At 54.6% G+C, this 15,202-nt stretch overlaps 2 protein-coding genes across 4 annotated transcripts in view; one reads left to right on the top strand and one right to left on the bottom strand.

Annotated features, from left to right (window-relative positions):
* The first annotated feature begins 1,211 nt into the window (after nt 1-1,211).
* On the top strand, nt 1,212-14,133 carry LOC308358823 (pyruvate dehydrogenase phosphatase regulatory subunit, mitochondrial-like). Its single transcript, XM_080829280.1, has 5 exons — nt 1,212-1,338; nt 6,599-6,732; nt 8,730-8,922; nt 11,091-11,168; nt 11,856-14,133. The coding sequence occupies exons 2-5, from the start codon at nt 6,672-6,674 to the stop codon at nt 11,920-11,922; spliced, it is 399 nt and encodes a 132-aa protein (XP_080685406.1). The 5' UTR covers nt 1,212-1,338; nt 6,599-6,671; the 3' UTR covers nt 11,923-14,133.
* Nucleotides 10,468-15,202, bottom strand: part of LOC308358822 (pyruvate dehydrogenase phosphatase regulatory subunit, mitochondrial) — a 36,541-nt gene continuing 31,806 nt past the window's right edge. For all 3 annotated transcript variants that reach the window (XM_080829278.1, XM_080829277.1, XM_080829279.1), the window contains one exon: nt 10,468-14,384. In XM_080829278.1, the coding sequence (XP_080685404.1) occupies nt 13,980-14,384 (405 nt within the window). In that variant the 3' untranslated portion in view covers nt 10,468-13,979. The remainder of the gene's footprint in view (nt 14,385-15,202) is intronic.

Here is a 15,202-nt window from a genome sequence, read left to right as displayed (position 1 = left end):
AGAGACACGGCAGGCTTACAACTCGTGGGAAACGCAGTCGACCACCACAGGCTGCACCTTGTAAGGACCTATTTAGCAAGAGGCTTTCATTAAAGTTAAACAAAACCTTGTTGTTTAACCCTTACACACTCCCTGCTCCCCTTCCCCCAGGGGATTTACTTAAAAACAAGTCCTGGAAACCAGCTCCAGGTAACAAAGCCCAGATACAAGGTGGGTCAGGCCAGGTGGAGACATCCGGTCAGTGGGGGGTTGCATACTGTCTCCCTAGCTACCAAGGAGTATGGGCCCCTGCCCTTTGGGAGCCTTTTTGGCGCCAATCCTAACCAAGGTGTGATAGGCTGGTTCAAATGTCTACTAGGGTAAATTGTAATTCATTTGTTCACTTAGCATCCCTGTGGAGTTTCCTGTGTGTGTTACAATCTCATTGGCCACCTGTGCATGGCCAGGCCCAACCGCACAGCCTTTGCCCTTAAAAGCTAGTCTGTGAAAGAGAGAAAGGTTGCCCTCTCTGTAAGAGGCACGGCCCTGGCCAGTCAGTTTGATTCTTGATGCTTGGGGCGAAATAAAGCTTTGCTTGACCTTTGCTTTGTATCAGTCTCGCTCCTTTAGTCACGGACCTGTTATTGGGGCATAACAACCAGGCGATGAGTTCCACCAGGGAAAGAAAACAGGGCCGCTGACAGTGACGAAGGGCTGGACGGGAGCCTTGCCAAAAGATGGACTGAGAGAGTCCATTTCCCTCGTCCCAAACAAGCCAGGAAGGTGCAGAGTGACCTCGGGCCCAGAGCTCAGGGCCTCTATAAATCCCGCCTGGCCCGGGAAGAGCCGAGAGCCTGCGGGTCCAGAGCGGCTTTGAGCCTCCACCACCTGGGGACAGAAGTGGGAATGCGCCTGGAGGGCAGAGCGAAGCTCCGCGCTTCCCAGAGCACCGCAGGGCGAGCGGCCCACCGCGGACCTCCCCGGTCCACCTGCAGAGGTCAACCCGCCGGGCTGCCCGAGGTCAAGACCATGAGGACCACCGCGGCAGACGCCCAGAGTCCCGGGGCGGGGCCTCGCGAGACCCAAACAAGACCCACGTGGCAGGGGCGGGGCCGCCAGAGGACGTCACGGCGCGCGCGTGCGCGGGAGCGATCTCGCGCCGGCGTACCCTTGTGGGGGCCGTAAAGCGCGGAAGGTCGTGGTCTTCGCCGTTCCCCGGAACTTTTTACTCCCTCTGCCCCGCCTTTTTCCCTTCCCCGTTCCCCGCGTTCTGGTGCCGGGACCCCTCGCAACTGTTGTGGCTGCTGCCCCGCTGCCGCCGGGGTGGTGCTGACCGCGGAGCGCTCGGGGGCCCGTGAGGTAAGGAAACCGCTGCGGGGCCGCTTTGCCTCCCCTCGCGCGTCTCAGCGCCCCCCTTTCCGCTCTGCTCTCCCTCGGGGCTGGTCCCGGCAGCCCCGCGTTTCGTGTCGCTTGCGCCGGGTGGCCTCAGGACTCCGGTGCCGGGGCCGAGAGGGGTTGGCCTCATCTCTCCCCGCCTGTCCGCGGCTGTGCTCCGTCCGGCCAAGGTGGTCCGGGTCTCGGAGAGACTAGTGCCCGGCTGCCCCGGGGCCTGCGCAGCGGCCCCTCAGGGGACGTCCGCCGCCTCAGCCCGACGTCCAGAGCGCCGGCGGTGACCGCGCTTCGCGCTCCCGGCCTCGGGCTTGCAAGCCCCTAGCGCGGAGGAGGCCGGGCTCGCCCGGTCTTCGTCCGCTGCGGGCGCAGTTGCTTTCCCGCCTGGAGACGTGCTGCGGTCCGCCTGCGCCTCACTCACTTGCAGGAGTGCTGCAGAGTGCGGCAGCCAAGTTACCGGGGAGCGTGTAGGCCCGGGGCAGTGAGCCGTCTTCGTGAGTGTGAGCACTCGGCACCGATGTGAAGGGCACTGAGTTGGGATGCGGGCATCTTCAGGTGTCCTTTGCCGGTGTGTGTGAGCGTGACGAACGGGGCTGCGGAGGGCAGGAGGTGGGGAGCGGGGCCCCAGGGCACACCTGGCCGGCGCTGGCGGTTCGTATTGATTTCTTTAACTTGTCTGATCACCTGGTGGCACTTGTTGAGAATTACACGCCCAGGACCGGCAGGGCCCGACTCACCAGAGGCGGAGCCTGGGAGAGAAATGTCCTGGGTGGTTCTAGTGGTGAGGCAGGTGTGGGACATGTTCTTAACCGCTCTCCCCTCACCAGTCTTCCTTGTCCCCAGCGGCCCGTTTGTACACACGCTGTGACCGTACAGAGGAACGACTCAGGGGGACTTGGAGCTGCCCTCTTGCTCGTGTTGGTGTAAGCAGATGTGGGCATACCTAGTCCCGATATTGAGTTTGCTTGGCAGATCATTTTTCTTCCTAGCAGAAAGCGTTGTAGGGTCATCTTAGGTTTTTTTTTTTTTTTTTTTTTAATATAATTTGTTTTGGGCGCCTGACTTGTTTAGTCGGAAGAGCATGTGAGTCCCAAATGGGGTGTGGAGAGTACTTAAATAAAACTTAAGGTATGTATTTTTACACACACACACACACACACACACACATTTTAAATCCGATTATCGCTTTTCTTTCTTTGTTTTTGACACCTTTGGTTTCTTGTCTAGTGACTTTCCCTTCTCTGCTATCAAGCTTGGCCTTGGTTTTGCTGCCAAACCTACTTGGATACTCTGGCACCTGCCTTTCTTTGTTTGGATCCACTTTAAATCCTTTTTGGTTCTTGTTTGCTCTCACCACTCAGTGATTCTTTGAAGGTCATGATGCACACAAGGGCACAAATCCTCTTCTCCGTTCTCATCACCCTAGGCTTTTTTTTGGTGGGGAGAGGGGGGCGGTGGAGGGGGGGGTGGTCCCTCTAGGTTTTTAACATTGTTAATTTCATCTTAAACCTCATCTGTTAATCCGTGTCTTCTGTGACCTTTGCAATTCCTTTTATCCTGCCAGGGGATGTGTCTTGTGGTTCTGTCCTCACAGCTACCGCTCCTTTACTTGTCTGAGGTTGTTTGAACGGTAGCAGGGAGTAAAGATTCTAGGGTAGACTCTGGTGCCATCCCGACAGGGTTTTACTCCTGGCTCTGCCACTACCGGCATTAGAGAAGCTTGGTCGAGTTCCTTCCCTGTGCCTCAGGTTCCCCAAGCAGTAGAAAAGTTTTAGTGCCGTATAGGGTTGTGAGTTTTAAGTCAGTTGTACACCTAACGCAGCATCTGGTAGATTGTAACTGCCTATGAAAATATTCCTGTGGTGCCAGGGTGGCTCAGTGGGTTAAGGCCTCTGCCTTCGGCTTGGGTCATGATCCCAGGGTCCTGGAATCAAGCCCCGCATCGGGCTCTCTGCTGAGCGGAGAGCCTGCTTCCCTTCCTCTCTCTGCCTGCCTCTCTGCCTAATTGTGATCTCTCTGTCAAATAAAATTTTTTTAAAAAAATATTTTATTTACTTATTTGAGAGAGAGACAGTGAGAGAGGAGAAGGTCAGAGAAAGAAGCAGACTCCCTGTGGAGCTGGGAGCCCGATGGGGGACTCAATCCTGGGACTCCAGGATCATGACCTGAGCTGAAGGCAGTCGCTTAGCCAACTGAGCCACCCAGGCGCCCTGTCAAATAAATAAAATCTTTAAAAAAAAAAAAAAAAATATATATATATATATATATTCCCATTTTCTTTTTAAAAATTCTTTCACGTGATTTGGATATCCCCTGAAGTCTGAGAGCCTAGCCTTGAGATCTCTGAGTCCTCATTGAACTCCTCCCCCCAACCCTCTGGTGTGTTTTTTCTTCTCATCCATTGAGCAACTTACATTTCCTAGGTGCCTACTCTGAATGCTGGGAAAAGCATGATCAAGTTATATCATCGGTCCCAGCTCCCAGAGAGCTCTATAGTTATAGGACACTAAAAAGTACCACTTATTGAGTGCTTCTTAGGTCCAGTGGCCATGTTTTTCCTTCTTGTGTGATTGGGTGTTTGTAGCAGCTGTGTGAGGTAGGTAGTCCTAGCTCGCCTCATGGATGAGGAGCCCAAAGCACGGGGATGGAATAACTTGCTGCAAGTCGTAGAGCTAATGAGAGGTGGGCGGAGGCTTTCAAACCCCCAGCTGTCTGCCTCTCCATGAAGCCTACATTCTCAGCCGGGCTGTTGTGCTGTTTCTCTGATTGACGAACACGGTCCAGGAAGCTCTGTGCTGGGAGAGGCCCAGGGTGTGATGGGAGAACATACAAGGGCCACCTGACCCAGTGCTGGGGGAGAGGTCTAATAGGATTTCAGGCTGAGAGCCTTGGCGGTTACCTTTGTTTGGGGGGTGGGGGGAGAGTGGCGGGAGCTACACTGTTTGGTTAGAGGAATAGTGTGCCCGGATCCCCGGGGGTTTCAGAATCCTGTCGTGTTTGAGGAGTTAGTTACAGAAAGGTTCAGCCTGGCTCCAGAGAGAGCAGAGATAAGAAATGAGCCAGACAGTGAAGGGTCTTGTACTTCAAGACTGAAGAGTTTTAGCAGGGGCGTGAAACAAGATTCTCATTTGAGAAGACTGGCTCAGAGTCAGGATTGTGGGGTGTGGGGAGAACGGGGTGCGGAAGCCCTGTCAGGAAGCTTCTGCGGTAATCTGAGCACGGGTGGCCGCCTGTACTCAGGTAGCCGCAGCAGCGGGGGTGGGAGAAGTCGGTCCACCTGAGGGAAATGAAGCCTGTGGAATCCCTAGTCCTTGCAGGTTGGCTGCATGGAGGAGCCAAGAGAGGAGGAGCCCAGGGTAACACCCAGGGTTCTCGTATATGGAGTCACACTGGGGACACAGAAATGGAGAAGATTTGGAGACTGAGGAGGATGGGTTTCCCTGTTGGATGTGCCCATTTGACCTCTGGGAGCCCAAGCAGACTTGCTGTTGTTCCCTTGGAGGTGCAGACGCAAATGTTGGGGCCACTGTGGGTTGGGCCCTCGGTCACGGTAGGCAGTGAAATCCCCCGGAGAGTAGGGGACCGAGGGGAGTAGCTGGTCCCAGAGCGCCGTGAGGGACATGGACTCGGAAAGACGGACAGGGGAGAGCAGCCAGCAAAGACGTGGCCAGGGTAGTAGGAGTCAGGATTAAACCAGGAAGGAGGGTGTGAGTAGAGGGGGCGATGGACGACATGCGGTGCTTGGAGAGGACCTTATGAGGAGGGGGCCAGTGTCTCCAGAAGTCGGCAACATGAGCCTTCTTGGTGAGAGCAGCATTCCTGGCTGTTGGTGGGGGGGCACAGAAGCCCAACGGCTTTGGGTTCGGGACAGACAGTAATGGGGGGAAAAAGGACAGATCATACAGGAAGCCCTTTCCTGAAGGTATTCATCAAGTGAAAAGACAGGTTGTGAGTTCACATTAAGAGTCACTTCTGGCTCCGGATGCCTGGGTGGCTCAGTTAAGTGGCTGCCTTTGGCTCAGGTCAGGTCATGATTCCAGGGTCCTGGGACCCAGTCCCACATTGGGCCCTTTGCAAGGCGGGAAGCCTACTTCTTCCTCTGCCTGCTCTGCCTACCACTCCCCCTGCGTGTGTGCGCGCGTGTGCGCTTGCGCTGGCGAGCGCGCGCTCTGTGTCTGTCTGTCTCTCTCTCTCTCCCCCTGTGATAAATAAATAAATAAAATAAAATAAATAAGTAAAAAAAGTCACCTCTGGCTTGACCGCTGGCAGACCGTGCAATCACTAAGGGGTAAGGGAAGAAGGACACAGTCTGGCGGTAGCACTCAGGTGCAGAGCAGGGCAGCACATGGGACTGCTTATTTCGTATGATGGGAAATCATTGTTTTAAATTTTATTCATTTGAGAGAGAGACCGCACGCATGTGCATGCATGCTCGTGAGCGGGGAAGGGGGCAGAGGGAGAGAGAATCCTGATATGGGGCTCATCCCCCGACACCGAGACCACTCTAGGCCGAAGCCAAGAATCTGACACTCAACCAACTGAGCCACCCAGGCACCCTGATGGGAAATCACAATTGCCTTCTATGTTTGTGTTTTCCGCCAAGACCATATTTCTTATCATTTAGAATTTTTAAAATGAAAAATCACTACTCAAAGACATTTATGGAGGCTTTGTCCCGTTACTTCAGTGGGTTGGGAGGACTTGAGCATGCGAAAACGCTGAGGGTCAGGAGGGCACCGAAGGCGCATGGAAGAGGAGTTGGGTTCATGGCCCTGGGTTCCTGGGGAGGAGGGGGAGGGTTCTGGGGCTCTTGCGGGCGATGAACTTTGGACCCTGAGGGAAGGAGAGATGGTTGTAGATGCCAATGGGATTATCAGTGGAGTTTCAGGGGAGGAGATGAGCGGGGTTATCTGCTTTGCAGGAAGGAAGAGAGGAGGTGGGGTGCAAGGTCTGGAGAGGATCAGTGCTGCGGGTTCAGAGGCAGAACATACACAGACATCTGCCTGTGGCTGAACCCGGGGTGGCCCCCGGGCTAGGCAGGGGGTACCCACTGGCCTGAGCCACGGAGGAACTGGGTCTGTTCCAGTGTGAACAAGCTGTAATCCTTCTGAAGGGAGGTGGCTTCCACCTTCCCACCTGACGGACGATGCCGTAATGAGGGTCTCTGATCTCGCTGCCGTCACGCTGTGGGAGTGAGTCCACCTGATGGGATTTTGGGTGCATCCTGCAGGCTGGCTGCTGGCTCCACGAGGTTCTGTGCTGGCATCCTGAGCACCGCCAGGCACTTGACCATCGAGCAGAAGATGGCAGACTATTCCAACAAGCTCTACCACCAGTTAGAGCAAGAAACGGGCATCCAGACAGGTAAGCAGGTAATCCGTCGCTCGCCGGTGAGCCTGTGGCGCGGACTCCGGGGCTCCGTGCCGTCTGTGCCTGGCGGCGCGTCGGCCCGCGGGTTCGGTGGTCAGGGCTTGAGTCCCAGGCCGGGCGCTGCCGCTCGCCGGGCTCGTTTCCTTGCGCGAGTCTGTCCGCGTGTTGCGCTGTGTCCCGTTTCCCTGCCCGCCGGTCGAGGGGATCCGTCCTTACCCCAGATCCTTTCCAGAGCCTGTCATCCTCAGGATGTGAAAGGCTCCCTGGGCCATTTGCTGTGACTTCACTCACTGAAGTCTAGCAAGTGGCGACACGTGGCTCCTGAACGAAGCCGCCGAGGACTTGCTCCCGTTTCGGTGCGTGATGGTGACATCGTGGTCTGAGCCGCGGCACCTGCCCAGTTGCTCTGAAGGCGGTTTCTGACCAAAGAGCTTGAACGTAGGTTACCCCTCCTGTGTGTCGTAAAGGGGAAAGACCCCAGGGCGTCGCGAGCTAAGTATGACCAGAGCAAGTAGAAGGGGAAGGCCGAGCCCCGGGACAGCCCCGCACGGTCACGAGGTAGAGGCGTGTCTGTCCGCGCGTCGTCAGGTGACGGATCGAAGCCCGGGGCGAGCCTCGCGTCGCGGCTGATGAAACCGTTTGGTGGCCACGGGAGTTGTCCTGGGGGAGTAGCGGGGTCTAGAGCTGAAAATTCAGGACGCCCGTGTCCGTCAGGGTTGCTCTTCTGAAGACCCGCATAATTCGGATCCCAGATGGTTCCAGGCCGATCCTGGCAAGGTCGGTAGTAGCCTGACGTGCTTGCCCGCTGACGCGGCCCTCCCGGGGGTCGCAGCGTAAGCACCGCGGATGGTCTCCTTCGCTGCCCGGCTCAGCGCTTATGTGACCCACGACACGGCTGTCGTTGGGAAGGTGAGAGTTGACGTAGTCAAAGTTTTGACGACAGGCTGAGGTTTTATGGCATTTCCCTTTCACAGGATTCCTACTCTGGCGAAGCGTCACCTCGCGTGTAAATCTTGGGTTGAGACTGAACGTCTGGGAACTGGGACCCGGTGGCTGTGTTTGTGCAGAGGGGAGATGCCAGGAGAGGAGCTGGAGGAGGGGAGGGAAGAGGCCGTGGCCCTCTGCCCAGTGGATGAGCCTGGTCCCCCCCAACCCGCCCACGGTGTCCTCAGACTTGGCCGGGCTTCCTCTGGAGCGGTGCGGACTCTGAGTGAAGATAGTAAAAGGTGTCCCCGCTCCTCACCGCCTCTGCTTTTGTCACGGAGGATGGCTGCTACGTGCAGGACAGGCAGGAGCGGGTCCCTTTTGGTTGGATTTAATTTGGGGGCAGCGGGTACTTGAATCGGGTGGGGAGCAGAGTTGGAATCAGGAGAGGGTCTGCCTCGGGGGCCCCGAGCCGGAACTGCCGACTCAGTCCGACTTGCGGTCCCCGGGTTTGGTTCCTAGTGCTTCGCCGAGCCCTGCATTGCTTACCTGCTTGGGTGCGAGAGGAACCCGGGCCGTAGGCCTCTTGTCTGTAAGGAAAGTTCATCTCACTTGAGTTAGGGTCACTTCCTGGAAATGCATTTTGGGCCTGGTGTCTCTGATGCTTTGCAGGGCAGCAAGGAAGTCAAGCCGGGGAGGGTCCAGGGGTCACGCTAGTCACCCCCCCTTGCAGTTCAACGGTGGTGCTGTGTTGGGGACTTGGGGTCCCCAACAGAAAATTCTGTTACCCGGCAGGATGCGCAGAGGCCATCAGGGGACTGCTTTTGAGACATTAAATGAAGACACGTGACCTATGTACAAGCTGGGTTTCCGGATATTACACGTTAATCCTCAGAGAGAGTGCATTTACGTGAGGGGCAGGCTTTCTGACTCAGGCCATTTGGCTCTTCTGAGAAAGCCTCCTTCAGGAGGTTCTCTGTGATAGGAGGGAGTCGGGAAGCAGGAGTTGGAAGGTTTTGAATCCCCTAAAGCTGAGGACTGTGTTTGGGTTTGTTTTCACGGCTCAGAGCCCCTGCTGAGTTCCCTCCTGCGTCGCATGCCCGACCTGGAGACCCTGGAATTCCTGAAGTTGGTGAACTGCCCCGAGACCTTCACCCCGGACATGAGGTGCATCATGGGCGAGTCTCCTTCGGTGCGGGGTTACTTCGTCCTGGCGGGAATGAACTCTGCCGGCCTTTCGTTCGGTGGAGGGGCTGGGAGGTAAGTCTTGCTCTGCCCGTTTGCCGGGTGCTTCTTTCCTACAGTCACTTGTTGCTCCTGTGGTGCGTCACGGGGGTAGGCAGTGTGGCACGTTAACGGTGAGGAGGTACCCGTGATTGGAGAGTTGTGCCCTAAGGTCATCACTGTGGCACATTCCGAAAGTGTCACTGTGCACAGTGTTTCGCGAACCCTTCCTTTGGAATTAGTCTGGGAGAGTGTGGGATGTTCCTTTGTATTGAATGCTGCCATTCAGTTATCTGGAAATTTAACAAGTAGCTTTGGCAGACACGATGAGATTGTTATAGACCCATTAGCCAATCTACGGATTCACAGATGTAGTCGCTCAAAAAACCGCTGGGTAAGTAAAGTCCAGTGAATGAATTTTTAGGTCATATAGTGAAAGATGTGGGTGTGTCTCTCAGTTTTCTTCTCTTCCTACTATGTGAGCAAGCAGAGTCTGTTTTGCACACCAGTGTGGGCCCTCAGGTGATGGGTGATATGTCACTGTGTAATCAATAGGCAGAAGGGGAGGTCAGAATCTTCAACAGAGATCGGAACCTCAGGACAGTAGCCAGAGGCTCTCCTCAAGAGCCCCCACTGTGTGGAGGTTTCACGATGCCTCTAGCTTACCCTTGGTTTCCATGTGGTTTTCTTCCTTTTTGGTATCAGTATAAATGGTTTTATGGAAAGTGTTTACCTCTTGCGATGGCCAAATACATTTATTGAGTTATTAGAGATGAAGAACATTTCACCAGTGGACACAGCCAGAGTAATTAAAATGTCTGTTTATTCATTTACAAACTTAGTAACATGAAAAGGAAATCTGAATTGGAATCTGGCTTGATAGAAACACAGTGCACAATGTAAATACCACATTCATGGAGGCAGAAATTCACCCCGGTACCTAAAGTCACCAGTGCTCTTGAGAAAAAGTCCCATCCACTAAAGTGCCTCAGATGTCTTCAGCACCAGAAGCTGACACTGCCAGAGGAACCAAAAGGGGCTGAGCGAACTGCACACTTAGAGACATAAATGAGTTACAGCCTGAACGACAATTACAATGGCATTTCCTGGATCCCAAGAGTGGGCTCGAGAGTGAAGCATTAACTGTGCTGCTAGAAACCCCCTCAGTGAAAGAAGCTGCAGAAGCTTTCTCCCTCTCACCTGTCTGCTCTGGGGAAGGGAGGTGATGGTGGGGTGCCTGGGAACCCTCAGACTGAAATGAAGTTTCTTTTCATCCTACACCCACCATGGGACATCCTGGTGTAAGGCACGAGAACCGGGCTTGAAAAGAGGTGCTCCCAGCTCCAGTTCTTGGTGTGCAAAGGAAATCCTGGCATAGATCTTTTGAAACTGATGCTAAAAATATCCTTCCCACCCTCTTGTAATTTCTGTCCTTGAGGGACAGAAAACCGAGAAGGCAGAAAAGGTTTGTGAAGGGTAAAAATAGGTACCTCTAGGTATGAGGAGAAAGCCCAGGAAGAAATGTGTAATTCTTCAAGGGATGCAGATTCTCTGCTCGGAGAAGTCAAGAATCACATGATACAATGAATAACTCTGGTGTTTAATGAACAAAGAGAAGGCAAAGACATACAAAAATATTTAGTTCTCTTGAAAAATAGTGCATTTGTAGTGATGAGGGGCTGCAGACGCAGCCGTGTGCGGATGAGGGGGAGCCTTACAACTCAGCACCTTGAAGTGGAGGAGGCCGAGGGGGTCTGCCGGGGACGCGCTGCCAGGCAGAGCCTGGGGCTCGCTCAGGGCTCACTGTGAGACACGGTTAGCGCCTGAAGACTCCCGGGTCAGCTACCGTTTCTGCCCTCTGCTGTGCTGCTCTGAACCCATGCGCCTGCAAGTGACAGTTCTTGACTCGTGAAAACGTTCCCTTTGTCGTTCTGATAAAAGATTGGGGGAGGGATGTGGGTGCAGGGGTATAGTGTGCAAAAGGAAATGGAAACAGTAGGAAAGTTCTCCAGTACTAAGCACAGTGCCCACACCTCCACCTCGGATACCAGAGGGGCTCTTCCCTGCTTCCACTGGTCAGGCAGCTACAGAGAGAGACAGCAGGCTGAACCCGGGAGCTAACCCCGGAAGTCAGCCGGGACGCAGCCTTCTGGGGTCAGAACCATGACGACAGATGATAGAAGATTCCCTTTTATCTCCCTCAGGTTCTCAGTGGAGGGTGGAGACTCAGATGCCGGCACATGTGTCCATCAGGCAGAGGATGAAACAAGCCAGACAGCAAGGTGAGGGGTCAGCTCTCCAGTGAGGGTGAGCCGCTTCCGGAAAGCTTCAGTCCCGCCGCATCCGGGGGGTTAACACTGCAAATACGCTCAGAGGCTGGTAGTGGAGGAAGGAGTTTGTTAACTTTTCACTTGTTTCACTGCCTCAGAGGGGAAAGAGGTAAAGCTGTTGGTCTGTACAAGGTAGAATCCACGGACACTAGGTCTCCTGGTGAGAAGCCAAGTCACCAGGCTTCTCCTCCTGCAGAAATGGGGTAACTGAGGTTAAATCACAGAGCCTAGTGGTCTCTGCGCCCCTGGCCTAAAGGGCAGCTCTTGTATTCGGGGGCACTGGGGAGAGACCCGTGCCCCCAGCAGAGCACTAGAAACGTAGTGGGATTGCTTGGTTCTCTCTCCTGGAGCAGGTCCCCTGTGCGGTGCTCCGCGGCTCCGACACAGGTCAGAGGACAGCAGGTAGTTCTTGTCCCTTGCTCTTGAATTTTCCAAATTAGAGCGCTCCTGACTTCAGTGCCACTGGTACGCACAGGGAGTCTCTCTGCTGCAAGCTTCCACAGAAGACAAGTGACCGTGGTAGGGCCGGGAACCAGGATTTACACGAGGTGGCAGTAAGTGGGGGCTTAGCAGGTATTTCAGGGGAGGAGAGGGGCCGCAGGGACCCGCAGCCCTGAGTTTTATGCTTTGTGTTTCTAGCTTCAAAGAGAAGAGCGCAGAGGCCATCCCTCAAGAGAGCACAAGATCAAGACAGCACAAGAGGTGACAGTGCATCCTTTCAGAGAAAGAAAGGACCACATGTCTGAACCCAGAGTCCCGCTAACCGTTCACAGCAGTCCGGATCCCTTGGATCTCCAGGGAGAGGTGAGTGGTCATCCACGGTAACGCACGGGGCCTGACCGCCGCAGAAGGGACGTTCTGTCAGGTGTGCGGGGAGGCAGGGAAGAGTCATCTCCCTCACAGTTACTAGCAAAGAGGGAAACTACCGAATTCAGACTGACGAAGTCTGACTTAACCAAGAGATCTCAAGGTGAGTGTTAAAGCGTCAGAGGCGAAGTGTGTGTGTCAGGGTCCTCAATAAACAGTGATGCCCCAGAAAATTAACATCTTGCCAGTATAGCTAAGATATAAGTAACTAATAAATCTAGAATGTCTTTTAGATTCAACCTGAAATAATTTTTCATTTACAAAGACGAGTGTGGCACAGAGCATGGGCTGCCTCTAGCGCTGAGTTCCTTCCCCAGTTGGGCCCCCACTGCTCACAGCTGCTGTGCCTGCCGTCCAGCGGGGCAACACCGCTGCCCGTTTCTCCTTCCTCCCCGGGGGCAGCATCTCTCTGGGAACAGAGTTCTAACGACCTACTCCCTTAATAAATCAACTAAGACCTCCTTAAGCAGTCAGTGATCAAGTAGGAGTTGTCTGGCTGGGGAAATGGCAAGCAGTGTCTAGAAGGAATCCGTCTGATTGCGTAATGCCACAGCAGACACAGCTGAGAATTTTAAGTTGCTCTAAAACAAAAGGCTGTCTAGAGACCTGTCTAGAGCTAATGCATCCAAGATACCAAGACAACAGTTTAAGATCTGTAACAGCAGAGGTGGCCCAGCTGACCCCTACCTAACAGCTTGGAGGGCCTTTCCGGTGCCCCAGGCCCTTTTTCATGCCGGAGCCCCAGAGTGCTGGCTGAGAGCAGACTCAGAATGTACTCTCTGCACACTCAGAACTCTCAGCAGACCCATTGCGGGGGGGGGGGGTGTCAGCGCTGTGTGGATCTGTCTGTTCTGGGCCAGAGGAAGCCAAATTGGGGAGGCCAGCAGCTCTCTCAAACTCAGCTTGGCCAGCGAGGTTTGGTTCCTCACCAGGACCGCACAACCATCCTGTTCCAAAGGGACAGCAGTGTTCACTGGCTGAGGGCCCACTGCACAAGGGACAGGGGAGGGAGGATGGACTAAGTCAAATGCACTTGGAGAGACTGAGCTTAGAGGCAGAAAGCAGCAGCAGCGTTCTAGCAGCAGGAAACCACCTCGGGGCTGTGCACCTTCTGAGATCAGACCCTTGCAGCTGGGAAAAGCAACACAAAAGGCAATGTGGTTTTTCCCTTTCCAACACTGGCTTGTTTACTCAGGCCAACAAACGCTCTTGGAGAGCTGAGCGAGACACAGAGAAAATTTGAGGCCGGTGGCCCCGGCCTGGCACTGTAACACCCAGGTTGGTAGGGACCTCGGGATGGTGCCAGGGCCGCTCTTCACTAGAGACCGGACAGCATCCACGGGATGCCTCGAGGGGGTGAGGTAGATGGTCGTCCTCCTGCTAGAGGTACCAAGGGGCCAGCCCACGGCACAGGGAAAGGGAGAGGGATCCGCCTGGCCCAGCAGCCCGGCCCGCGCTCGCACAGGGCTGAGCCACACACACAGCGAGCCACCGCTCCGAGAAAAGTCGGCCTCGCGGAACTCCTGCCCTGAGGCCTGCACACCACCAGCTTCCCTTGCTTCGAGACACAGCATTAGAAATCCGACTGTCCTGGTTACCTGCTTCCACGGGTGGAGCTGGCGCCTGTCCTGCCCGTCAGACATGCTTCCTGTCACCACGGGAATCTGAGGGGTGAAGAGGGGAGGGAGGAACAGCCCGGCAGGAGCAGGAGCTGGGAAAGTACAGAAGGGAGGGGGAAGGTGGAAGGAGAAGAGGTTGCAAAGCAAAAGGTTTAAAAGCAGTTTAAAATAGCATCAAGGAGCTGAGAGCTGGGAGGCAGAGGTCAGGACAGAGAAGGAGGTGGAGGGGAGCCCTGCGGTAGGGGGCGGGGTAGGTGGGGAAGTGAGGCCTCGGGCATTACTTCCCGTGCAAGTCACTTAGCTCTACGTCCTCCTTTCGGCGCTTGTGAGTGAAGAGTGAGGTGACTGGGTAGAGCTTGGCCTTGGCCTGGAACCGGTGTCCCGCGATGTCAATCTCATACTCTCCCCGGTTAATAAAATCTGCTGTCACCACCTGTTCTTCCCCCGTGTCCTCGGAAAAATTGTGTACGAAGCCCAAGCAGACGTGGCGCTCCAGGGTGTAGCTGTAGGCGCTGCTGGTGGTCTTGCCTGCGTATTGCCCGTTGCGGTAAATGGGCTCCCCCCACCACGGCCAGAGGTCCAGGTCGGTGTCGTGGTCGTCCAGGATGAACATGGTGAGGCGTTTATACACCCCGTTCTGCTTCTGCTGCAACAGAGCATCTCGGCCAATGAAGTCCATCCCCTAGGAAAGAAGGCAAGGCTGAGACCGGACGGCCGTGCTGGGTGCGAAGGGGCCCCTGACGCCCCTGGCCTGGGGCAGCACTCGCCCCCCCACCCTGGTTTCCCACTGTGTGAAAAACTGCGTTCACCATAGTAAAGATCTCCTCAGGGAACTTCTGTAACATAAGCATTTTTCAGATTTCAACCACAAGACCACACAGAAAGAAATATTTAGGAAGAAAAATCCTCCAAGCGTACTCGCTAGAATTATTTTAGAAAAACTATGTTTTTATATATATAGAATCTCAACAAAAAGCCCATACACGTATATCTATATTCAATGCTTGTAGGTTTGCATAGGCAACCTACGCAGGTGGAAACTGATTATGAACAGATAAAATGGTGTGTTTTAATTTTCTTGATACTCTTTGCTCTTTTCCAAAATTAGTATTCATTACTTTAATATCAGAGAGAAAATAGTTACCTGTAATTGTGCACGGAGAAGCTACAGAGCTGTACTGCGAGGGAAGGCCTAAGATGGTTTGTGCAGCAGGAGCGAGTGCGGGGAGCCCGGCCGGGGGCGGCAGGGAGAGGAGCACACGCTCAGGGAGAGGCAGCAGCTCAGGGTGCAGGTTGGTGGGGGGCAGACGTGGGAAAGAGACTTTTCGCTAAGATCCTCTTGACCTAGCACTTTTCTAATAAATGATCTTCCTATTTACTTTGAAAAGAAAGCAAACTGAGGCGGCTGACTCTAAGAGGAGTACCGTGTACAAAGGTCCATGGCATGGCAATGGAGAAACCTCCCCGACAGCCCCCCCGTCTGCAGGAGCGCCAAGCAGG

The sequence above is a fragment of the Martes martes genome, assembly GCF_963455335.1.
Source record: "Martes martes genome assembly, chromosome: 17".
Taxonomy (NCBI): domain Eukaryota; kingdom Metazoa; phylum Chordata; class Mammalia; order Carnivora; family Mustelidae; genus Martes; species Martes martes.
Note: the sequence above shows the minus strand (reverse complement) of the source record. Positions and strands in the feature narration are given on the sequence as shown.

What these genes read in the sequence shown, in the direction of transcription:
- LOC308358823 (XM_080829280.1), top strand. Translation starts at nt 6,672, where the DNA reads ATGGCAGACTATTCCAACAAGCTCTACCACCAGTTAGAGCAAGAAACG. An exon ending in AGAAACGGGCATCCAGACAG is followed by an intron (nt 6,733 to 8,729) that starts GTAAGCAGGTAA and finishes TTCACGGCTCAG; the next exon opens with AGCCCCTGCTGAGTTCCCTC. An exon ending in TTCGGTGGAGGGGCTGGGAG is followed by an intron (nt 8,923 to 11,090) that starts GTAAGTCTTGCT and finishes TATCTCCCTCAG; the next exon opens with GTTCTCAGTGGAGGGTGGAG.